Source organism: Conger conger, chromosome 2 (genome assembly GCF_963514075.1).
Source record: "Conger conger chromosome 2, fConCon1.1, whole genome shotgun sequence".
Classification (NCBI taxonomy): Eukaryota; Metazoa; Chordata; class Actinopteri; order Anguilliformes; family Congridae; genus Conger; species Conger conger.
In genome coordinates, this window is record NC_083761.1 from 61,884,003 (window position 1) to 61,911,076 (window position 27,074).

General features: G+C 40.1%; 1 protein-coding gene across 1 annotated transcript; it reads right to left on the reverse strand.

The window, feature by feature from the left end:
* Window positions 1-2,464: 2,464 nt before the first annotated feature.
* Window positions 2,465-27,074, reverse strand: grid2ipb (glutamate receptor, ionotropic, delta 2 (Grid2) interacting protein, b). Its single transcript, XM_061222046.1, has 21 exons — window positions 27,040-27,074; window positions 20,698-20,973; window positions 18,467-18,552; window positions 16,949-17,018; window positions 14,940-15,227; window positions 14,680-14,831; window positions 14,452-14,586; window positions 13,282-13,379; window positions 13,024-13,171; window positions 12,355-12,668; window positions 11,440-11,666; window positions 10,896-11,070; window positions 10,682-10,769; window positions 8,966-9,043; window positions 8,093-8,289; window positions 7,790-7,945; window positions 7,238-7,324; window positions 6,904-7,033; window positions 6,333-6,451; window positions 5,910-6,074; window positions 2,465-5,624 (listed from the first exon to the last, which is right to left on the reverse strand). The coding sequence occupies exons 1-21, from the start codon at window positions 27,072-27,074 to the stop codon at window positions 5,553-5,555; spliced, it is 3,096 nt and encodes a 1,031-aa protein (XP_061078030.1). The 3' UTR covers window positions 2,465-5,552.

Genomic DNA, 27,074 nt, shown 5'->3' on the forward strand with positions numbered 1-27,074 from the left:
TGACATTTATTTTTCATTAGTTAATAGATTTAATTTGTTAGCTACTAATGAATGTTTTACTTACATTAATATTTATACATTTGCAAACCATAAGATAAACTTACACTCAGTGACCACTTTATTAGGTAGACTTGTACACAAGCTAGTTAATACAAATATTTAATCAGCCAAACATGTGGCAGCAACTCATTGCAAAAAAGAATGCAGACATGGTCAAGAGGTTCAGCTGTTTTTCAGACCAAATGTCAGACTGGGGAAGAAATGTGATCTACGTGACTTTGACTGTGGAATGATTGTTGGCCCCAAACAGGGTGGTTTGAGTATCACAGAAACTACTGATCTCTTGGGATTTTCATGCACAACAGTCTCTAGATTTTGCAGAGAATGGTGCGAAAAACTAAAAAAACATCCAGTGAGAAGCAGTTCTGCAGACAAAAAATGCCTTGTTAATGAGAGACGTAAGAGGAGAATGGTCAGACTGGTCAAAGCTGACAGGATGGTGACAGTAACGCAAATGACAACACATTACAACAGTGGTATGCAGAAGAGCATCTCTGAACACACAACGCATCATACCTACAGCAGCAGAAGATCAGTAAGTCTAAAACCTGCTGTTTCAAAAACTTTTATCTAGATGAAAAAAGTGCACTAGGCTAGCTACCTCGACACTTAACGTGTTTAAAGCTGAATAGATTGCTTTCTTACGGTAATTTAACTTCCATTACCTACAATTTCGCTTCGTTTATCCTCACGAGTTGGATTTTCCCTGGTCCTCGCCACATAAACCAATCTATGAACAAAATTCAACTGACAAAGAAACAAGACCTTTAACGCTTGCAAGATCGAAATTCTCTAGTGGTTTGCGCATAACAAAAATATAGAGCTAATAAATAGAGTTAACTATGTTAGCTAGTTGACGTTACCTAGGCTAGCTATAGTTAGATCTGAAAATCTGAACTATCTTAATAGATAGATAAGGTCCCATCTAAATTAAATGTCAAGTGATTAATGAGGTTTGTGCCTAGTGAGTTTCACGGATATTTCACCGATTTGTTGGCTAACATTGCAGTCCGCAGTAAGTTACTTAAATTAGGCCTAAATTAACGTTACATATTTTTAAGCACTAAGTTAACCTACCTATTTGGTGACGCATACTGTACCTTGTAATGGTTTTTCTGCTTTTCAACTTCATAAAGTGATTTTTTGTGGGTGTTAAAATATTGCCCCACACTACTAATTGTACTACTGATTTGAGGTCCTGTACTGGAAGCCATTTTGTCGCTGCTTTTAATTTGATTTAAATAAAACGTCGCGCGGTAAGGTCAGGCATAAAAGTATTCAGGAGGCCACATTATGGCTACGTGTATTAGCCATGGTATAAGCTATGGCTCTTACAGCTGACAGAGGTACTGTAGCACACTCTAAATGCAACTCCAGAGGGTACATTTGGCACTGTATTAATAGATGTGGTTGGTTAATAACTGCCAGATAACGTAGTTATTGAAATAACTGAGATAACTCAGAAGCGTCGTTATGAGTCATAATTTGCTTCGCTGGGGTTTGGTGGTCTTGCTGGTATTTCGATTCGAGGATGTTGCCTCAGTTTTATTTTTGTCATTCCTACTCCTTTCCAAATCCCAGATAAGGTCAAAGGACACTTTAAAATCACTAATTTTGTTTTACTAGCGGCGAAATGATGATAACGTTAAGTTCATTTTGGTTACAAAGTAGATTCAAATGTGGAGTAATATTAAAAGATGTGTGAACATTCCATTTAGCCGTGAGTATATCGTGGATGGAACGCAAACTAACCAATAGAACAATAAAACTGACCGTTGTATAGTTTCGTATAACCTCGCTAACGAGAACAGATCGAACAGGTATATAGATTTTTTCACATGCAACAAATGTCAATGCGGCTATAATCGGACTACTTGAATTAATTAGAAATGCATTGCATAGTGTATGTTGCGCACATTGATTGATGTCCACCTGTTCATGGATTCATGCCAACTTTTGTACTTTGCACTTTGTTAGCCTTTCACAGAAGAACCAGACACCTCCCTGCCAGGGTACAGGAGCATGGTCATCAGTTGCGGTCATCAGCTCATTCTTTCCGTTCTTTGGCTGAGGGGTATGTACTTTGTTTATTTTACTGTGGGTAATTCCAGCAATGCTTCCCATAACCAGGCCTACAAGCAGAATATGCACCTTAAGTGCTGGCCCATGCAAATGTTTCCCATGCAGAGCACCATGTTGTGGACTTTTTGCCAGATAGTGCCAGGTGTGATGAATATTGCCATCTTCAGCCAACAGTAGGTTCGCCTTCAGCCTGCACAAATGACTTGACCAATTGTAATGTTCATTTGTTCTCTTTGCTATATACTTCGAGGTTAAATGTGAATGTCTTGCATGTTTTAAGCTGAGATGACTTACTCAAAAATAAGGTAGTAACACAGTCAAGTTTGACTCCATAAAGGTTTATTTACTCATGGTAGCAGTCATCGCTGTTTGCACAACAAAACACAGTCTTCTGTGCCATGAGCAGCTTGGCCCACATTAATTAAAGGCGATATTGACTGGTACACAACAGCAACACACTAGATTTACCAAAAAGGAAAACTAAAAGTTAAAACAGCAAAACAAATAAAATTAATAATGTATATTTTGATGAATCATCAAATATTTCAGAAATATATTAATAAACAGGCTAAGCAATTAATGCATAATTTATGGACAGCAAAATTACCCTAATTCTCACAAGTGCATTTACACAACCTATGTCTTCACAAATAATTATTAGATATAGATATAATACTGCAGAAATGGCAACAGAAAAGTGACTTCTGATTCTCTTGCCCCGTAATGCTTCCATTTTAAAATGCAACACATTTTGGTAACTGAGGTGAAATTCGGTAGATGTGAAAATGATTCTGATGTGGAATAAGCTACACCGAATCTTAAACATGACAAATGGCATATAATTAAAATGCATGTATTTGTATTGTAGATAAACATGCTCAGATATTACACTACATGTCCAGAATAAGAAAAAAAATGTAGACATTTTTTAACATTCAGCAATTATCATTGCACTACAATGATTCTTTCCATTCAAGTTATTGCAACAACACAAAAAATAAATATCTGTACAATATACTATCTGTGGCCACATTTGTAATACTGAAACATTTAGCAATTTGACCAGAGAAAGCTGTATGGAGCCCTGTGAATTGTGCTTTTGACACCTTTGGCCAGAGGTATTGGTGGGCAATATCCACGTATTTCCTCTAGTGTAACTACACAAACCTCTTAACAATAATGTAATATACCTTCTATGGTGTTATGACAAATTATGTTTTATTTAACTGAAAAATGAAAATTTTTGGGGTAGCATATTGAATATACACATACGTATGTACAAACATACGGACACATAGCAGAGAATTAAATGAAATAAAAACTGCAAATACACATTCAGGGGTCTATTTGAAAATGATAATGCATTTTAAAAGTTTATTGCAAGTGTGTCCTGGCTCATCCGTAAAGGGATGGTGTGGGTGAAGGTTTAATTTTAACCCAGCACTACAAATCTAAGGCTGTGTCTCAGATTGCACACTCGTGTACCTGTGCACTCGTGTTGTTATGAGCTGAACTTACAAGTGCACCAAGTCAACTACTTAGAATGCAAGAAAGTAAAAGATCTGTTAGTTTGAGATGCACTTGTACTATAACGTCATGACTCTTTTGATCGTTATATGGCATGCATCCGTTCAACAGCAGCAACTGACATCTGAAGTGACAGTTGGCTACCTAGCTACGTTATAGCACATAAACATATTTGTTATACAAATTTGTGGTGAACGTATATTGGTATATTTTTATTAATAAATTAAAAGGGGGAAATGCTTAGCAGTATGTATATGGATATATAAGGTTAAGATGAGAGAATGTGATATTTAGGGCTAATATTAGTCATCAAGTGAGATTACCTGCGGCATTGTATTTTTAGCTCGATAGCTTACATTCCTTTATACTTGATTGCATATTTAAAATTCAAATGTTTTCTTTGCGGTCAGCTCTGAAAGTGCAATGACTACTGGGAACGGAGATTATGCTTCGAAGCTGCATTGAATTTTTGGTCCTCCCAAGTACAACAAGAGAACTTCCGGTGAATTTGATGCGTACATACCAGTTTTTGTACTTGAGTTTGGGATGCACTTGATCACATGCACTTGATCACATAGTGATGTCATAGTGCTGGGCTAAAACAAAAACCTCTACCTGCAGTGGCCCTTTTCGGATACGATTGGACACCCCTGGTTCATTGGATTAATGGAGTAGTAAGAACCACCAAGGAGCAAGAGACATCAGGATAATAAGCCTCCAAATGCTACAGTTAATGCCTTTGCCTTCATATACTTTATGTGAACCTCAGATCGATCTGTGTATAAAACCTTTAGAATAAAATTATTTGCTGAGTCCTTTTGTACCATTTCAACAATCATTCTGCACATAAAAAATATTGGTCACAATATAATTTCTTTGTACTTTCGTAATTTCTATATTCTTGGTAAAATATTAACATTATTATATCATGATATCATATCATTCCATTTGATATATTGATATTCTGTTAGACCCTTTTCAGAATGTGACTGTACTGTAAACCACATGTCGTGTTAGGATAGGGTGCTTGAACATCATGGGATTAGTAGTACAGTGTCCATAACTCTCCAATGTCAGTCACTCTCCTCATGTCAGCCATACTCCAAAAAGGCAAGGGCTTGAAGCACAACCAATCAAGAAATGTAAACATAATTTCTACATTTCTACATCCTGCAGAAATACTGGGGTGGTCTTAAATCCACTACAGTAAATCAAACCCCTTTTCCCCCGCAATATCAGATGCCTGCTGTAATAATCTTTTTCAGAAATCTTTTTCATAAAGGGATTGAAAACACTAACATCAAATCCAAATTTTTTCTGTGCCCAAGATTTTCTTGTTTTTTCTGTGAAGCGCTCCAGTTCTATTAATTACTTTATCATCTTAACCTCAAATGCAATGACTTATATAGTTTCATTGTGAGTAACAGTACCGTCTGCCATAAGGTTTACTTATGAATATCATCTGACTGCATGCCTGTTCATTCTAACTGGGTCACTGAAATACATTGCTTTTTTATATGTATTAATGTGATGACCAGCTGGTATATGTGATATATAACTTTTCTTTCTTTAACATCTGAGTGGTGGCTTTGTCAGACACTTAAGGGCTCTAAGATGTGCAAACATCAGAAGTGCTAAAAACATACTGTACAAACTAGTTTTTTTTCTTACCTTGCATATTTGACAAAATATAAAATATGATATTTCTCAATCAGTATGTATTTTAAATAGATATATTTTCTGTTATTCTATTTATTTTTAGTTTTCTCTGTTGAAGTCCATCCCTATGCTTCAAAGTGGGCTAGTTCCCAGGCAGGCATAAGTATATCCCCTTGGGGTCATCTTGGCACAATGGAGGATTAGGAGAGTTGAGATGTCTGTCCTCACCAGGCCAAGGGAGAGGCCATTCGGGGGCTCCTGGTGTTCTCTGTGGCCTGAGTCTCATTAAGTGCTCTCTGTAAAACAACTCCATTAATGTACAGGACAGCAAGGAATATCTAAACAGACACATGAAACAAAATCTTGCTGTATCCAGCCCATTCGACATTATTGATTGGCACCTGTGAATTTAATAGTCACAGAGATACTACGCGTAGCATACACAGTTAGACTGAGCAAATTAGCTTGTAAGTATTGATACGGTCACAAAGTTACTTTCTTGGTGTTACATGTGTCAAGATCCCATGTTGTGAACACAACCTTTCTTGCTTAGAAGAGTGTTAAAACAGAAGCTGGATTACCTGAAATTTAGTGATAAACTCAGCAAAGATGCCAAAGAAGGCTTCTGTGGAGGTGGCCTTGCTGTCTTCACCGAAGAAGGAGGCCACCTTTGTAAACTCATCCATGGCTCGCTGCTGCAGGGAGTCCAGTGACTGCACTGCTGGATGAGTGTTTTCCAGGAAGCTCTGGTTCGTCATGGTCAAGGGGTCAATGCCAAGTTTACCGTTGCACCATATACTGTATCTCTGAGTAGATAATCTTTTTTCAAAAACATGAATCAAACAGCTGCTTTGGTCACAGACAAAGAGACAAAATGCCACTTTTTGTCTCCATAGTACCATACGATGCACTGTATTACATTTTGTGGTTTAAACTTCTTAATGACATCAAGGAATTTGAAACATAATATGATGTAGAGACTTCTGCAGGTCGGTAAAGGATACACTCATTACTGTAGCAAAGCGATCTCCAGCAGTGGCAGGCATGGTCTGGGAGGCCATTCTTATGTCCTGAATGGTTGCGTGAAGGTCATTAAGGTCAATTGTGATGGTTCTTTGATTTACTGTAATAGAAAATAGAGATATAAGACAGTTGGAAATAAGAAGTTAACATTCGATGCTTTAATAAAATCTGAGGGCAAATGATTCTGAATTGAAATCAATAAAGATAATAATGCCTTTAAATAAAAAGTAAAATACTATAACTACTGGAACTTCAACATTTGGCCTAATCTAAAAAATAGTTCCTAAATCATCTAAAAACTATGGGTTCAGAAATTCACTCCTTCAAGGAATAATCCAAAATAGCAATAAATGAATTATTTATCATATTTAAATTGAACAGATTCAAATATTTATAAGGATAAAGGGATGGGAAGTATTTCGGAATATAAATGCACGCAATATATTCTGTGAAATATACGACACTCAGAAATTCTGTTTTCACAAACAAGTTAATTTAAATGGAACAGGAGAAACTCCTGTAGACAGTCGGTGTCAGGTATCAGATATTTACCTTTGGCAGCAAGTGGTACTGTCTTAAGGTCCCTGGCAAAATGCAAAAGTTCTGGAAAATGTTGGCCTAATGATTTGGCAAGAATGTGCAGGAATGTAGATTTCCCATCCACAGTTTTTGTAGTACTGAGCTACAGGACAGTGACATAGTAATGAGACATACAGTAATACAGGATAGTCACCCATCAATATAATATATCCATTTTTTATACATAACTTGTTCAAACTATTTTATGCCATTATAGGAGATGCATATCTCTGGTAGCACATTCGATAAGATTCATTTAACTATTTATTAGATTTTAAGAATAAAACTTAACATATTAAGTGCATACCTCAGTGAGGAAGTTGATTTTAAATCCTGTGGTTCTATTTGTCTTGGGCTGGCCATTGTTCAGGTAATTCCCCATTGCCAGAACAAACTGTAGGCAGAGATAAGTCAGAGACAGTCAAGACAGTCAGAAGAAGCTGAGGTGGTATCAACAAGGGCTTTGCTCTTAACGTTGAAATCAAGTGACAACGTGAAATTACCATGCCGTACTTGAATTTTTAACCCGATTAACTAGGCTGGCCAAAAGTTAAATATAGCTGTGTGCTTCAGAAGTGACCTAAAAATAAGTTTAGCACAGACCTTATTTCCTGGCTGAAATATGTGGAAGAAAAGAGTGAGTGAAAGCCCATTTATTGCTCCATTGCCCTTGTTCAGTGGACCACTGCAGATAGGTTTCACACACTGTTGCTGTATGCATATTAGCTATATCCTCTTCATGTAAAGGTTTCATAAGCACAGCAAACTAAACGAGTAACCAGTTAGGAATAAGCTATGGCTTATTCATTTCTCACAATTTGTGCTCTGAGTGATAAGGAGACTGCAGAAAATGCTGTACCTCTAGAATCTTTGCCAGTTTTTTACTGTTCTTGAGCTCCAGGGAAGCTTTGTAGATGCACTCATAACCTGCTCGCATGTCTTCTGTCTTCTCTTGAAACGTGGTCTTGAAGTGTAGGCTCCGGAGACGTGTCTTATACTCAGGCACTGATAGCATCTGTAGACACATGCACACACATACACACACACAAAGACACATGCACACAAATATAAATGTATAGTTTTAAAAGGCAATTCCGTCTCTGCCGAAGACCCTTATCAGTCAGAGGGACTCTCCTCCCCTCTTCTGAGACTGACACATTACCTGTAGAACAAACTGGTCAGGCGCACTAAGCTTGGCTGGATCCTGGCTGAACTCCTTGTACTGCTTGACTTCCTCCTCATCAGGAGCGTACAGGAGCAGCTGCTTTATGTGGGAGGGCTCCAGGCGTTCTGTGGTCATGGTCATGAGCACCTGCCTCAGCTCTTCAGGAGACAGCTTCAGGTGTGCGATCAGGATGGCTGTGAGGAGCAGCAGTGAGGGGGTCAGAGCACAGGTCACACACCTTTCTTGTGAGGACGCATACACTACAGGCATAGTCTCACAGGGACGCTTTCACTACACATACGCCACTGACACCATCTCACAGGAGCATACACTACAAGCACAGTGCCTTGGGGACACATACACAAAGCGTTACAGAGATTGGCTTTAATCAACATTTGTCCTTAAATGTAATGATATTATCTCACCAAAATGAATTGTGAAACAAAAATATATCACTTGCAGTCTTTTTAAAATTTAGTTTAAATGTTGATTGAATCCAGGCCAGTGTGGGAGGAACACTTACACTATGCACTCAACCCACTGAATGAGTGTATTAGGCATCGGAAGGGCTTACATGAAGGACTATAATACTAGGCACAAATGAGCCATCTTGTTTCTTTCCAGTCTTAAGTAGTCTTCAGCTGACTCAGACACAGACTAGACAAAATATTTAGCATTTACAGTCTTCGCAAAGTATATTCATATAAAGTTACTGAAATAAATATGACTGGAGCTGTCCATAAAAATCCAAGCCAACGTCAAACACACATCGCTCCATGCAGCTGGACAAGGTATTCAGTGGACAACCAGGTCTTATGTGCACCCGCTAATTTTGATGAGCTCTCCTCTGGTAGTCACACTTATACTCACAGGCATTGTAGGCCTTCTTGTGTGAGAGAATCTCGATCACGTCTTTCTTTTTAAAGGTCTCGGGCAGAAAGGTGGGCTCTGGAAGAGAGACTGACACATTTAATCACAACGTAAGGATGTGCTCTCCTGGCTCCAGCTGTGGAAACACACAATGAATGGTAGTGATTAACCATGAAAGGAAGATGACGATTAGTCAAGTGAGGATGGTGGTGTGGCCTTGAATTCAGGAATTCAAAAGTCTCCAGGGAGACGGTGCCCACGTTGAGCTGAAAAGTGGCAAACACAACATAAATGCATGAGAAAACCTATGGAGAGATTACTTATTGAAGCATTAAGATACAGATAACTGCATTTAATAGTCTATGACACGTAATCACTATTCATTTGAATATTCTTTTGGCAATAAAGATATCACAAAATGTTTTAAAGGTATAATAGGTTAGAGTTTTGTGTTAAAACATTGTTACAATCCCCTCCTATCACTGAAAAATGTTGACTCACCCTCTGCCTGTGTTTATGGTCCTTAAATTCAGGTTTCAAAGTGTACATTTTTCAGGCCGTCAAATCTATCAAAACATTGTACAGCTGTACAACGATTAAAGCTTATTTGTTGAAAAATGGTTCCAACTGCCACAGCCAATGGCATTCTGAGGGCTTATTCTGATTGTTCACGTCGCTGCCCAAATTGCCGCTATTGTTTATTATCCAAGCAAGGACTACATAACTAGTTATAAAACAATACCAGTTTGTTATCGGTAGCAACAAGCAAATTAGCTATAGTTAGCTTGAAGAATTTACAAATATCCACTTACGATAAAATATAGTCTATACGAACAGCGATTGCACAAGCGTTGTGCTTCAGGTGGATATTTGTACATTCGAGAAGCTAACTCGTAATCGCTTATTTGCTTGTTAGCGAACTGGTATTCTTGTCTGGAGTGCAATTTGGTCAGCTCCACGTTCCTTTCGTCTCTTTACGTGTTCAATCATCCGTAGACCTTCATTTATCTCAAACTGTAAGTTGCAGTTGCATCGTTTGTGGTAGACTATCATATCTTAGGTATAGAGCCAGCTAGTAACACAGCCAAATAACTTGCTCTTATAGTTGGTTAGCTAAAGTTCGATAAATAGTGTTGTGTAGCACAACACAAGACGGCGGGCTCTTTTGCTTTTGTCACTGTCAGCTTTCCAAAACAGTGCACGAGAACACTGAACTGTATAATAACGATTTATATTAGGCGTTATATTTATAGACTGTGGGAAGCATAAACAGTGTTGTGGTTTGAGATGTCTGTTGTTGCAATTCCTCTCTTGACCGTTAGGGGTCTGAAATTACCTATTGTACCATTTTCAGAGTACTAACACAATTCACAGATCACTGGAAATATAACTAGTTAATCCAATACCTGGCCTGCCAAGGATATTGAAATAAGAACAGACATGTAAAAAGTGAGATGCTTTTGGCTTTAGTTTTGTACTTGTACATTTATCAAGACTAATTACAAAATTGTTTTAATTCTCAACTTGCCTTAGAAGTAGCCTATATTAGGGCTCCTATGAAATCCATCTTTAACAAAACATGGATTTGAATGAAACTTTGTGAAATGGCTGATGTGACACCTGTTAAGAGGTATGCCTTTTACTAAAAGTCATTCTGGTGATGGCATGGTACAGTCGGAACAGAACATATGTGCTTATATACAATGTTATACTTACTGCAACTCCTCTGTGTCCCAAAGTGCAGCTCTAAGTCAAGGTACTTCACCATGTCACTCAGCTTGTCATAATCAGAATCCTCTCCAAGCTGTGGAAAAATGACATGCAGTGGAAAATAAATGATGTGTTCATGGGAACTGTTCTGCATCATCTACAGTTTCATATTATGGATACCAGCTCTGCGAGAGATAAGATATCTCCATGCTGTTCTTACCTGTCCCCATATAGTTCCCTCTGAGTTCTCCACCTGCTCCCATCGCAGTCGTTTCACACTCATGTGGTTGGAGTCAGAATGGTGGGAGGCCCGGGGGAGAGGAGGCGGTATGCAGGGAGGTGGGGGTGGTGGTGGAGGAGGGGGAGGTGGAGCTGGCAGATGAGTCGGGCGAGGGCTCTCACGGGACAGGTGCGGAGAATGAGCCTGGTGACTCTGATGGGTGGAGCGTTTCAGTGATAGATGGGTGGACTGAGGTGCCTGGGGCTGGTAGGTCTGAAGAGACTGGTGGAGGAGCTGGCTGGGCTGTGTGGACTGTACAGGGGATGTGTGAGGGGATAGGCTAGGTGGCACTGTGCGGAGGAGCAGCGAGTGGCTTGTGTGTGCAGGATGATGTGATGAGCGAGAAGAAAAGGACTGATGGGCTGACAGGGGGTCCTGGAAGTCCTCCCTGGTGGTCAGAACCTTGTGTGAAGAATGCCGGTGAGGCAAGGTAGCGCGGGGGGGTGGAGGTGGGGGGGGTATGGGGTATTGCTGGTAGGTGCACAGGTGCATTCTGGGAGAATGCTCAGGAGTGAAGTCCATGTAGAGCGGCGGGTCGTTGAACTGGATGGGCGGGGGCGGTGGGGGGCTCTGTGGGGGAGGCGGGATGTGGTCGGAGCTGGAGGAGTAGGACAGGGAGCTGGCGTCTTCACTGCTGCTGTGATACTCGCTGCTAGCACTGCTTATCTCATGGGGCAGGAAGCTCGTCTCCTGCTCATCCAGGAAGCTCATCTGGAAAATGATCCCCAGTTACTCTCACGTACATGTAGAGCACATCTCCAATGACCGTAGTGAACGTCATTCTCTTTGATGAATCTTTGGGATTAAGATGCACTTTCCAAAGACCCATTTTCCTGCCTTAAAATAGGCATAACTTGTGTTCTTATTACACCTGAGAACAACTTCCAATGGTGTTCTGATTACACACAAGCAGGGAAAAAAGGGGTTCGGTTTTGAGGCTCACTTCCGGGTTTTGTTGAGAAATCTTACTCACTAGTGCCAGTGCGGTCTCTCCAGTATAGGTTTATCAGCAACCCATTTCAATGGAAGGTAATGGTACCAATACGGTCAAAATACAAAGACAATCATTTTTTACAATAATGTAGTCACAGTATGTGCTTGTTCTTTGTCTAATAATTCTCTGTCCCATGTAATTTGGACAATATTTCAATATTTGTGGATGAATACAGTCCCAGTGCTGAGGCACAGTGCATCACTCAGGGGAGGCTGTTTCTCAGGCGCCTACTGGGCGACTCAGAACGGGCCTTCACTTCATGACCTTATAAAACTCCCCCCTTTTTCCGTCACAAAGCACTTTTCACAAGCCTATGGAAAGTCAATGGGTGACGTCACAGTCACTCTGTCTCCTACGGTCTATGATTACACCCTGTAATCAGCACTCCTGTAAATAATTGCTTACCTCTTCATAGTCATTTTCCGGTGACAAGAAGTCGTCCACGATGGTGACACGGTGTCCCAGCTGCTCGCTGAGAGCGTCCAGGAACTTGTCAGTGTCTCGGCTGCGCGGGGGCCGTGAGAAAGTGAAGAGCTTCTTACGGCGGGACAGTGGACTGGGAGGGTACTCTATAGGTATGGGCGAGGGCAGGGGACTGTCCAGGCTAACGTAAGGGTTCGAATCCACGCTGCCTGGGGAGGGAATAGGCTGTGGGTACAGTCGAGACTGGGGATTTGGCAAGGCATCTTTCCAAGACAAAGAGAAGCCTGGTTGGTTACCTGTAGAGCACAGCAAACAATGAAAACCACAGAACACAATGGCCACAGTACTGCACTTACTCCAGTTAATAACTACCGCTAATTGTTTTCAAGGAGCTATTTCTCAGTGTATGTAACATAAAGCGTGATATTGATTTTTTTGGCAGTGTTATGCTCATCGCCATTTCACAATTCTATGCAAACAAAAAGCAACGCTGATGTTAGCATTGAGCCATGGGTTTTTAATGGAGACAAGCTCATGTTAATGTCATCTTAATGATCATCTGATCCTTCAATGCAGCATTTCCCGGCAATGAAGTAAAACAGGGAAGAAGCCCTTCAACAGGAATGGGAGAGTGGGAAGAACTTGGTGTACCTTCTTTAGTGTGCATGGAAGGAGAGGGGGTGTGAGAATGGGCCTCTGCATCAGCCAGGCTGTCTGGAACAGGCGATGAGCCACTCTGCAGGGACTTCATACTCTTTTCTGAATTCACACCCTCCAGCTCGCCATACACTGCTGAAATCTATGGTTTGCAGTATGATTAGTTTATTGGAAGAGACATTTTCAGAGGTGGTCTGGTCTTAATGGGTTACTGACAATCTCAGAAATGATTTGCGTTTTTTAGGTACCCACATTTACATTTGGGGTTTCTGGGAGGGACGTCCCATCTCCGGATTGTCTCTCGCCTGATGTCGGCATGGTCCCCACCTCCTCAGAGTCAATATGAGACCCTGAGACACAGAAAAGGTGCTGTCCAGGACACTGTACACAAGCAGTGTGTGCCCTCACAAGCAACCTAAACCATACTGTGCCAGAGGCAAACAAAAGCCTGGTGAAGTCTGTTGATTGTGAGAGGAATATACATCATGCATTTTCTATGCATTCTGTCCTATTCCTGTTTTATACACACTCGTTCATTTCAGTGTTTATATGTTATACTAACAAGCAACGTCTTCTATTTCAGACATGGCATTTGATCACATCAAATCCTTAAAATGGCATTTCATCTGGCATTACAAGGAATGCTCAAGAATCAATTACATTGATTTGATGATATTGAAATTGACTGTTTTCTTTCTACTTAAATAACATTTCCAACAAGGTACCACAACCGAACAGGCAGCAATGTTCAATATGCCATGTCTAAGCAGAAGCACACAAGCAATGTCAGTGACAGGATCAGAATGCTTTGGTAAATGAGATCTGCATCAGATACAGCAGGAGAGGGCCTGCTATCTGACCAACATACCTGGCTGTATTTACAACACTGACATGTCCCTTCCCAAAGACAGTCCTATTAGTGTCCACACTACTGATAGACACCAGTGTGCATTTTGTCTTCCTTCCTCTTGGCAGTTTTGTGAAGCTAAGCAAGCTAAGCATTGGTTTGTTTTTCAATGGGAGACCTTACAGAAAGAGTTTTGGATATTTGTTGGGCCTCTGAACTGAGGACTGTCCAGATATGGGGATGCTTCTATTTCCTGTTTCACTTTCAAGACAAAGTTGCAAATGGGTTCCCAACTCCAAACCAAACAACCAGAACATATCGATGGTAGCCAGTGCCCCTACCATAAACACTACATTTAGCTAATGTGTCCATAGCAATGAACTTTAAGTAAAAAAAAAAAATCCCTGTTGGTTGTAAGCGATAACATTAAGACAGGAGAGGAATTCATAGATCCGGACAGATCCCATTTCAGGGAATCCGCATTTAAAATAATCTCTAATACTGGTTATCAGAGTTAAGGTATTGGTGCTCTGGTGTGTGTGCTAACAAAAAAAGTCAGATATGATTTTGAGTACCCATTCCCAAGTGAGTGCCTATGATGCAGTCATCGGAGCTCCTCCCGCGCATGCTGCCCCTGTAGGTAGTCCCAGTCACTCTCATCGAGCTGCTACGCCGATGTGTCTCTGGTTCAAGCTCCGGGTCCGCCCCCTCTGCCAGCAGACACGCAGCACAGTTAAACGTAAACACATGTGCAGCCCTTACAGTACATATAGAGCACACACACAGGATAAGACAATGCGCACCATCAATCTTGTATCCGAGGAAGCGAGAGAGCTTCTGCTGGCAGTGCTCCTGTTCCTCGTAGGTCAGCAGCTGATAGACAAACTGCCAGATGACCTGCTTGGCCGGGGTGTCCAGCACAGGGAACACATCAACGATCAGGGTGTCCACGTTCCTGCTCACAAGACAGCAGAGAGATTTTCAAGTTGAGCGCACCACCCTTTGGATGATAGAATAATATAATCATGTATTATCCTTCAGAGCTGTGGTGGCCCTGCTCTACCTGTGCTGGAAGAAGGTCTCGAGAGCCTTGCAGATGGTGTAGCGCTCCTGGAGGGTGAGGAGATGGTCGAGTTGCTGGCTGAAGGTGCGGCCATGAACTCGGATGCTGGCGGGCAGGATCTCAGCCACCCACTGCAGGGAGCTGAGCACTGGGGAGCGAGTGCGTGGGGGGGTGTCCAGGAGGTCAGGCTCGGTCAATGAGTAGGTGACAGGCCCCTCCTCTACCACTAGGGTTGGCATGGCACCACTGCCCTGCAGCATGGACACCACCTTTTCATGGGAGCAGCTCCTGGTCAGCAGACATACACACAGCCATACTAAAATCCTGAGTGGAGGCTACAGGTCCCTTTTTCAACTACTGGAGGGAGTACATATATATTGTACTGAACAGATGAATATACAGTAGTTTGGAATATATATATATTTTAAAGTTACTATTAAATTATATATGTACATTATATACATACTTTATATCTTAAAGTGATTATTTGAAGTCATTATTACAAAATAAGTATGAAGTAGTTATGATAAATTATATTTTGAATTAGTGTAAAATTAATTGCAGCATGCAGTTGCATAATTATCCTGAATTTGAGGTTTAAACTTGTCCTTGTTAACATTGCTGTTCCTCATTTGGAATCATCCTCTACCATTATGTAATTTGTAATTACAGTCATTAACTCATTGAGAACCATTGAATATATTCAGATTTAAAGAAAATTACATCTCACTTACTTACATTTAAATAATTTCTAATAATATTGGTTTTGTTGGATTCATTTTAAATAGATCAAACTATGCAGATCAATAATTGGACAAATATTTGTCAATAGAGTTATTCACACATACACAATTTGAAATGAATGAGTTAAAGAACGTGCGTTTGAGTGGGAATATGTCAGGGTGACTCATCAATGATTCAAGTTTTTGTTTCATCTTGTTTTACTCAATTTTTCCTGCACTTTTTCCAGCACTCTATTTTTGAAAAAGCACCTGTGATCTTTATTAATCTTACGGAAAAAAGATAATTAGATACTTGTTGACCATAGAGGAACTATGAGCATTTCATGCAGAAGTAATTACCAGTTGTTCTGCAGTGAATATATTCAAAATGATATTGTCAATATTACCTGTGTTTACACATCTTCGTTCTTAACCCCGCCTATACCCTCAAGATGACAAAGCTCACACACCAACAAAACTAGATATTTTGCTCTGGCTAGCTATGTTGGTAGCTTTACAACTTCCTACTGTTGGAGTCATGCCTCTTTCAAAAATACAGCGATAGCTACATTTATACCAGTAACAAATAGTAACAATAAGCAGTAACAAGTACACTAGAAGTACAGGATTGTAGAATTTTCCAACTGGTGGGCTAGTTCCTCTAATGAACTAATGATAGCTAGCTAGCCCATATGACCTGAGATAAGTGGAATGGAATCTTATTCTCCAGCCATAACTTGTAAATTTTGTAAAATATTTGACCCACACCAAATTTCTTTCTTTCTTGGGCCATTATGACTAGCCAGCTAACATTGCCAAACATGACTGTATTTAATTAGCTAAGAACGGCAGCTAATGTACCTAAAGTTACCGACCGCTGAGCAGCCATTTGGTTAGCCTTACGTTTGCTATCAAGGCAACCCTATCTCTCCTGCAATAATCCATCTGAAAACGCTCCACAAACATTTTCTCTTTTTAGTCTTTTCCTTCTACTGGCCACGTGCGCTTCAGCGTTGGTGGGTCAACTGTATATTTTGAAACCCAAATTTAAGGACTATAAACACAGGTAGAGGAAGAGCCTTTTTTAATAATAGGAAGGGATTTACAATGGTCTTGTAACAATTTTACCTATTGTACCTTTAAAATGATTCAAAACTGAAAACTGAATCCATACTTCCCAACACTTCCATATATCCTATTCATTACTGCCAATCCCCGTCAGCCTGACAGAATTGCAACCACAAGTCCACAGGAACATAATAAAATGACCATTATTTAGGCTCACACCTCATGTCCAGTCCATTGAGAAATAGGATGCGGTCTCCAGGTTTAAGGCCAGACTTCTCCGCTGGACTACCTGGAGAGATTGGGGGAATATAGTGATGTATGACTGCTGGTTGAAAGCATGATCAGTGTGTTTGCATGTGTGGGACACGTTATGTACTCACACCTACATCTGAAGGTTGGTTGTGGATGGTTGCGGGGAATTCAGGCACGGCATGGCCACAACACATTCCTCCGCCACCCCCTAGGGCCTGCTGAGTCAGCCCAGCTTGGACTGAGTATGTCCCTAATGTGGGTGGTTGTCGTCATACAAACACTCACACCCCCGCCTTCTCCACAACGATCCACAGTATCCTCTCCCAAAAACTCACTGTATTACGCACAATTTTCTCTAAAACTCGACTGCATCACATCCCCTCCCTCAAACACTGTGCACAATATCACACACACTTCCTCATTAAAATGGCCATGGCATTTTAAAATCAGGATTACACCTTGGATAGATTTCTTTGTCAAAAAGGAACATACAACTCTTATTCCCTGTTTGTTTCAAAGTATGAATGTTACCTGTTTCGGGGACTGACCTCTCCAGGTTCCACATCACAGTAATTATATACTCACTGTGATTTTGTGGTGTGTCACAAAAATATTTGTGATCTGCTGTAATCAAAATCAGTCACTGTGACCCCAAAATGTTAGTTAGTTTTAGAAACTATTTGTAAGGCTAATGTAAGCTTTCTAATGATACCAATCTCTCTACTCTTTGTGTTTGATTTGCACTTTGTTGTACGTCGCTCTGGATAAGAGCGTCTGCTAAATGCCACGTAATGTAATGTAATGTACTCTAGATATCAAGGGTGTTGTGTCCCATTGCATTTTGAGTTCCACCAAACCATGTTTTTGAGAAAAATGGCTTCAAAGTATTTTTCACAATATGGTAGTTACATGAGGCTGGGAGACACTGGGCTAACAAAACTCCAGGGCTATACCTTGTCAGGTTATGTACAGTGCCCTCCATAATAATAGGCATTTTTATACATTTTGGTTTCACCGTGTATAAATTCCACCACTTTTTATATATAGTCTCTCCATTTGAGGGCACCGTAATGTTTGGTACACAGCAATGTTATGTTGATGAAAGTAGTTTTTTGTTACATATCCTTTACATGCAATGACTGCTTGAAATCTGTGATTCAGTTGCAAACATGTGCAAAGCCATGTGTCCCAAATATTTGTACACCATCCTGTATTTGTAATATAGTTTCATCACTAAGCAAGAGGATCTGTTACTTTGACTTCTGCTGCAAAATCTAATTTACAGCAGCACAAAAGCACAAACAACTAAATGGTAATCAGTAAAACAATATTCCTCAATGGGCATTGAGCAATGTACTTTATATGAAGTACTTAACCAGCCATATAGTATAATAACTCTAGGTATAATGAATGTCAGTTGGACAATAGCAATTGCCAAATGTCTAAAATGAAATGTAATGTAATGTAATTGCCGCAGCACCTTACCTGAAATGACGGAGTCGATCCACACAGGAGCATGACCTCGCAGAGTAAATCCAAAACTCTTGTTTCCTCTGTACACCCGCAATGTCCTATAACAGTAAATTGATTTTGATATTGATTTTTGCGTTCCATAGAGCAGAAATTAGTGGTGGTACATGTGGCTTGTGAACCTCGTGGCAATAGGTGGGGATATAATGTGTTTTAAATGTACTTTCAGTGACTGATTTTAACCAATGAAAGTGCTGTGCTGTAAATAGGGAAGCTTTTATATTTGTTTTAATGACTGATACAGTATAGCACTTCTACATTTATGCAGTGTAGAGTTCAGATACATGTAAAAATATACTACTCAGCTGACAATGGTTGCATAAATATGTGTACTTGCACAAAGTAATAGAACTTTATAGGAAAGGAAAACCCTTTACTGGCTAATGAAATAGAAACTGCAGCCACCAAAGGGAATTACAGATACGATAAGCCGAACAGATATTCTGTGGCCTCTTTAACAATTAATATTCATAGCTGTCAACATGATAAGCACACAGTAGTTGCTCCTCTCTCTTGTTTCTGCCTATTACAACAAAAAAAAGGGAAAATCAAATGTAATGCAACAATTTAATAGCGAGGTGTTGCAGGCATTAATTAACAACATGTCATTATGCCTAGATTCTATAAGTCCTCCTGTGAACATCCTACAGATCAGAATGAAGAGTATATTGTGTGGTTGCTGTGGAAACCCCTCAAGGCGACACCAAGAGATGTTACATAAGTAAACATGGGGGAAAAAATCCTCTTTTGATACGTCCTCCTACCATCCATGCACAATGCTGTCATGAAGCTAAGTGGCAGTTGTGGTTTGAATATTGTATTTGAAAGAAGTGGGCACGCTAAACAAAGGTGTAAATGAAAAGCAGATAAAAGGCCACAGCCCTTTAGATGAAATAGTGATGTTGGTGGGCTACTGATAATGGAACTGGGGTTTCTCCTGCTCTGATGGGACTCCAGTCTGCTCACGCCTCAAACAAGCTGTGTGCCCTGGTACCTGATCTGATCATTTCACACAATTTTCCCCACAGATTTCTCTGATGGATTTCTTTGCAATGGGAACATTACATTGTAGAAGTACAAATGAGTTCCATCAGAAAATCTTCACTTTGACCGGGACCTACAGTATATAAAATATTAATAATCCCTGTTTATAATCAGTTTTTTTAATATCTCTGAAACCCTGTGCTTCTCATGATGAGCTTCTAAGTTTGTACTCACATATGGAGCACAGAAAAGGCATTGAGCAATCTGGAGTGGGGCGATTTAAATGACCATGCCTTGCAAGAATAGCAGAGCAAATAAACAGTTTGCGAGGATTTCCATTATATGTTCAAAAAGTACAGTAAGTTAAATGTCATACTGTATCTGTATACTTACAAATGCCATGTGCGACATGGACAACTTTAAAGCCCTGTGTTAGGTATAGAATCAATCCCTCTACATAATGTGTTCATGTGTGACTGTCTACCCTGATAATGTTCATAAAAGTCATTTGTAATTCATTCAGATTTACTAACCATTCAAATAATCCTGATTCCCTAAATCTGCTTCATATTCTACACACAGTGAAACCACGTTTGTAATCTCCTGAGATTCAAACAGTTAGTGTGATCTGTTAAATTGAGCAGACGTTATACAATATTGCAATGCGATCAGGAGATTAGGGCCAAATAAGACTGAAGACACATGCTGATACTGACTGGTTTATGAATGCATTCCCCTATGACAAAACGGGAGTGAGTCAAGAATTTGCGTTCCTGCGAAAACAGAGTCATGATGTTCCTCTTACCAGGGAAGTACATCCTGTCATCAAAGCAATACTAAAATAGGCTGAACACAACTCCCACTCAGGTCCTATCCCACACAGTCGCACCTGCTCGTTGTAGTGAATAAAATTACAGAAACACGTTTTCTGCAAACGGCCAGTAATCCAGGAGCAGTGACTAACCACCCAACCAGGAATACATTTTTGATATTTTCTTTGCTTAAAGCATATGTCAGGAGCGAGGACGTATCATATCTCTATCTGTATGTGAGATCCATTTAAGTGACGTATAAACAAGCCGTATCGCGAGTACAGCGCATTCAGAACAGAAGACATTTAACACTTGGCAGCCAGTGGGGTAATTGGGAGTCAGTTTTGGAAGGCGCAGGGGGAGGAGGGTGAGGAGGTCAGGGGCACTAACCTGCGGTTGTTTGCGGTGGCTGAGTGCCCGGCGCTCAGGGAGGTGGTCTTCCTCAGGTTTCGGGCGGGGGGGTCGTTTTCGTCCCCCCCGCCGCGGGGGACAGAGCTGGCCCGCGTGGAGACCAGCAGCCGCTCAGGGTGGTCCTCGCTCCGGCTGCGGCGCAGTCGGTTCTGCTGGCCCGGCTCGCTCAGCCCCTTCGGCCGGCACACCCGGTTGATCAGGCTCTGCGAGACCACCTCGTCGAAGCGCTGCCGGTGCTTCTTGGGGATGAAGATCCTGGCAAACATCACAAAAGCAGAGCATCAAGAGAGAGGCAGGGAGTCTGCGCGGTCACGGCCGCAGGGCTGCGGGCTACCAGGTGGCCCTCTTCAGCCGGCTGTGGAGAAACATTGCTGGGAAGGTCACGCTCGATCCAGGCTGAGGCTGAAAGATCCAGGCAAGAAGAGGTAGAGGCAGAATAGTGTGAGGGAGAATCGTTCTGATTGTGTGTGAAAATCTTGATTCAAGCCGCTTAAAAGACAAGAGGAAAAACAGAATGAACCACAGACTGATGATTGGACTGTAGTGGTCCATTCAGCATCCAGCTTGACAACTCCATCATCACTTTAAAGAGAAAAAAAAATAGACCAAATTTGGCTTGGTCCATTATGCTGATAAGAAAAGAACAACCGATGACATTTCCTAAAAGAATGCAGGAGTATAGCCCATTAAAAAATGTCAGTAGAGCTTTCTATCTTTTTTTTCATCTGTTAGAGCTGTAATCCTCTGGGGAAATGCTGATGTGGAGATGGAGGTGGACAAAGAGGTGGAGAAATCTCTGTGGAAGTGAAATCCCCTGTGCGGCACACGGAGCCCCAGAGCGTTGCGTCTCTCAGCGAGGCTCTCTCCACGCGCACTCTGGGTGCGAATTCCAGAGTGCAGCAACAGTGCAAGGTGTGGGTGGAAGCACAGTATTACACTACCACCTCTAGAGAATGCGCTACGCCCCCCTCTTCCTGCAGTAAATGAGCTCATTCTAAACCGCCTGCTATATTGAGCCATTCCTGTAGGCTGGCGCTGTGCCTTTCAGTCAGACCTTAGAACAGAAGTTTTATTCTGTTTGGCTACAGTATGTTTATTTTGTTTGTGGATTATTTCTGAATTTGCAAAGTCAGCATCATGCGCTGGAAAACACCACACAGCATTTCCCCCAGGAGGAGCGGCAACGAGGTACTTAGGAAGCCAGAGCTGCTCCATGGCTCATTAGTGATAGCACGGGGAAATCTCATTACTTAGATGCCCAGTGTCACTACCGGGCTGCTATTTTATAGCACTGTGGAAAATCAGGTTCAGATTTCTTGGTAAAAATAATTTTGGTCCCTTGATAAAAATGAAGAAACAAGGCTGCATATAATAAACAACACACATAATAATCTGTTTTGTTCAAACATATGGAATAACTATATGCTTTTATTTCAATATATTTATAATATTAATATTAATATTGTTGATATCAGTCAACAGGAACTGTATTGTTGCATTCTATTGTGTCTATCACTTCTTGTTTCTCTAGGGTGTAAAAATGAGGTAACACACATGCGTCATTTCTTTGTAATCCATCACCATGGGAAAAGCCAAAGAACTGTCAATTCAAAAGAGACAGATTGGTGATTGGAGAAGCACCTCATACCTACTGTCAAATATGGCGCTGGGTCTGGGATGTTTTGGGGATATTTTGCTGTTAGTTGTCCAGGGGCACTATTTAAGATCAGTGGCTTTTTTAAGATGGATTCCTCACAGTACCAGGACATTTTGGCTGACAATCTGGTTGTATCTGCTAGGAAGCGTGTTCTCTAACCTTATCACGAACTATAGGAAAAGACTCATGGCTGTCATCTTTGCCAGGGGCGGTTGCACAAAGTATTAAACCAGGGGTGACAATAATTGTGAAACTTGTTTTATTTGGGGGGAAGTAAATTTGAAGAATATGACACTTTGATTCTATTGAATCATTAATAAAACACAATACTTTACACATGTTGGAAAATAAGATTTATATCAATAATGGTATTTCGTTTACAGTATTTATGTGCATATATGTGCCAATAATTTTGTACTGTGTATATAACTGTACAACTCCTCATGGTGTGATAAGAATCACACCGTAATTCCATCTTCCTGCTTTTTCATTTGCTTAGGTTCCTACAGAATGCCTATAACTATATGTAGCATGGGCAGAAATATGTTGGAAGTTATTCCAAGTGCTTAAATTATTGACCTAAAAATAGAAACCTGTTATGTCACTTTGTAATTTAGGTACGATGATGCATCTTGACAACTGAAACAAGCACACAATTACCATAGCAACTGGTACTTGCAAGCAAATGACACGACACTACACCAATAGTTTAGTGAGTTTACCAATAGCGACGTGTCTTTAAAATGCACAACATACAAAACATTCAAGACAGCTCTTGAAAATGTAATGTGCATTTCCCAAAATAATTTGTTCAAGAGTAACTCTGAACAAGAGTTACCTGAAGATAGCATTGACTTCAGTTAACTTTTCAGATGTGTTTACAATATGGAATCAAAATCAAAATGGCACTTTCTTCATTATTGAAGTTAGACAATAGGCTATCAAATTTACTGAGGCAGCCTTTTTAATCAACCAAAAATTTACGATTTACGAAGTACAATTTAACATGGCACACACAATAGTTGGAATCTCATGACTAGTCCTAAGATAAAAAAGATTTCACAGAGGCTAATATCACTTGTGAAATGAGTGCATGGCTTGAAGAGATACTTCAAGACATTCTTACTGCATGACATGCTTCGGGAAACTCACCCCTGAGTAGTAGAACAGAAGCAATCGTAATGTAAGGAGGAGATTACATTTTTAAATATGCTATATGGATAATTATTTAAAAATGAAGGTCAAGGAAAAAGATCAGATATCTAGTTTGGTTCAAAGATCACTGATCTTGGACGGAATGTCGAAGAAAAACAATGGAAGGTCGGTCCCACTCCCTAGCACCTGTACAAAAAGAAAACCTATGGGAGCCAGATGCCATCACTAACACACGCTGGGCACAAAACCCTGTCAACAGCTTACTGAACCATAGCAAGGACACGTCATGTGTTCTTTGGATCTAGCTTATTTGATGGCGTGTATGATTCATAAATTGTAGAAGCCAGTTAAGCTGATGACACAATACATCTCCCTGATCCTAACCATCTTGAAGAGTGTAACAATACTCACACTAGGCTGATACTCAAATGTGATTTTCACATACCTAGGCTCTAGACTTAAGCCAGAGGCAGTTGATTATGCTGCCATAAGAGGGCCTGAATCAGATGTTTGGAAACAGTTCTGGGGGAAAAACATGCCTCTTCAACCCCAATGTACCTTTTAATTACTATTGTTATAACAAAAAACCCCTGCATCCAGATCTATATGAAGTGGATGAGTACCAACCTGTTGACAACACACTGCATCCACACATATGTCACAGCAGAGCTGAGGAAGAGAGGCATCTAAAGCAAGCTCTTCTTGCAGTAGTTTCCATGGAAACTAAGATGATAAATGGCAGTAGTGGGAGGCAGGTTTATGCTGTTCATTTGATGCTTTATATCTAATACATCCATTGTACTTCATGGAGCTGTTACGATCCCTCAGGCACAGATTCCAAACAAAGCAGCTGTCTTTTACAGTTGATCCAGCAAATTATATTCACTTTTTTAAATGACAGTTTAAAGAAAATAGGGAAAGCCATGATGCACCATAAACCACTGACCAGCACAAAGGAAATCCTTCATTACTGCTTTCCTTGTGTTTTAGAAAAAAAAGAAAAAATTTAGAAATATTTAATCTATGCTTAAATTGATCCATGCTACTAATGCTAGTTTCAATCCTCATGCTGCTTCAAAGTAATGGATAGACCTTTGATTTAATGTAATGTAAAGTACTGTGCTTGAGTGAATGGCCATAGCATTCTATCCATCCAGGCTACATTTAACATGTAAATTGCAGAATGAGATAAGGAGTGAAAGTTTACAGACTACACCTTTTCAAGACCAGCTGCCTGTCCCAATCATAATTCAATACCCAAAGGCATTCTCCGGGCAGTCACATTTTACACAATCACAACGTCACATGTTCTATAGTCTAAACATTACACTCATTGCAAATGCATCTTGTAGAGATCAAGAAATATGTTTTTTTCCTTCAACCATTTATTGGTTATCCATTGAGAAAACCGAGTGCAACTCTTTTCCTTTAGTATTCAGCAAAAAAAGTAAGAAAATATTTTTGGAGAAATGAAATCCTAAATTATCCATGTATTTAAAACTAATTTGGTTTCTGAGGTCACCTCATTTAGAAGGAGTTCAGAGCGGTTCTAAAATTAATCACGATGAAGGGAAGGCACATCAAGGACAAACTTTTCAGAGGGACGGATGACAAACTGCTGCGGAGCACACTGTAGCTGGGACACCTCATTACAGCAGTCCACACATTCACTGCATTTACACGCTTTAAAGAGAGTGGAACAGTATGAAATCTAATAAAAAACCTGCAGAGTTTTATGGTCACTTTAGGTCATTGTGGTCCCTAAATAGCATTTAAGAGGGTTGTGTAGGATCAAAGTCCGCTCTCCACTGTACAGTAGAAACCAGCAGGCCTGCATGAATACAGTTGCACAGTTACATGTTGATTTCAGCGCAGTTCACCTTTAGCAAAACAGTTTAATTAAATTATAAAACTGAAAAAATCTTGTTGGTTACAGATTATGATTGCATAACATTTCAAGATAATTATTTTTTCTAAAGTGATTTATCAGAATTAAAATATATCAATGGAGCCAAAAAATCACAAAAATGTACAGTACATGCTGAAGCATGATCATTATCACAAGTACATCAACCAAATGAAGGGTATCATGAAAAAGCATTGCCCAAGCAAGTTGGACTAACATGAACAAAGTGCTGATCTTTCCATTTCTGAACAATGTATTGTAATATGTAAGTATATTACAACCAGTAAAAATCAATGTCTAACACAAGAACCAATCCTCTTTAATTGTTCACCCTCATCAAATGAAAATGCAAACCATCTGCTGGTAAACAGCATGGTATCAGCTAAATGCAAAATTAATCTTTTTTTTTTTCATTTATTTTTTTTCAGAGTAAGCCTGCCAAAGCTCTAACAATGCAGGCTGATTAATGTTCAGTGCCTTTGTGTAAAGGAGTTTTTATATGCAGAATCCAAGGCTCTCACAATAAACAGCTACAGTGTGACAGCTCCTGAAAATTGCATATCAAGGCCAGCTTGAAACTAAACTGAACAGCATTAATCTCTTTGAGTCATCCCCAGAGATGATTGTACACAGACAGATCTGAACATATCCAGAGTGTTAGAATAACTGCAATGATCCGCATTTAATCCAACAAATGAAAATCATATTCTGCCATCTAAAAAAAATACATCAGAAGACACTGGATTTAGCATTGGTATAAGCTCCTGCTACACTAAAATATAACACTCTATACTGGGGCTACTGGTGTTTTCTGTGAAGTTGAATTGTTCGCTGTTGTTATTACTTTGAGCTAAAAATGGAACAAAATGAAATATTCCGAACCAGTCAGAAATTAATGTATGCCCTTAAGTCAATGCAGGGCGGAAAACTGCTGAGGCAGCGCTCTCTGTGGTTTGCATTGTTTAACATGTTTGCACTGCTGGCCACACCCAGTCAGTGATGTCATGACATGAATTTTGCCTTAGCTGTTCATGCAAAAATACCTGTTGTGGGTGTGGTCAGCGGTACAATCTAGCTGAATATTTAAACAACATTATTCAGCTATTTTTTAAAACAATGTATCAATATTGATACATTATTATTAAGCATCTTATGAAGTAGCTACTATATGTATATACGAACACAATCATCTGTTGGAAAAATGCTGACAAGTGCAAAATAAAATGTACAGAACTGAACTGTATTCATGTCCAAATGGCAGCTTCTGTTGTAATCATAAATGTACTACAGTGGCAAATTTAGGACAGGTAATAAAGATGAAAGCAACCTATTGCACCAAAAAATTTGAGGTTAAAATCAAGCAAAACATAATATTGATAATAATACTTACTCCGTTTTAAATATATCTAAACTACCATATTAAAAAATGGCAGTAGTTTCTTTCCGCCCTGTCTTTTACCAATGCACAATAAAAAAGTATGAAAGCAGGGGACCACTGCTTGCAACAGGCCTTAGCAACTGTTATCCAAACTGCAACCAAATCTCCAAAAAATTGAAATCCTTAAATATTTTAAAGAGACAAAGAGTGAAGAGAACGCAATACCGAAAGTGCTGGTAGAGGCTTCTGTTCCGTCCCAT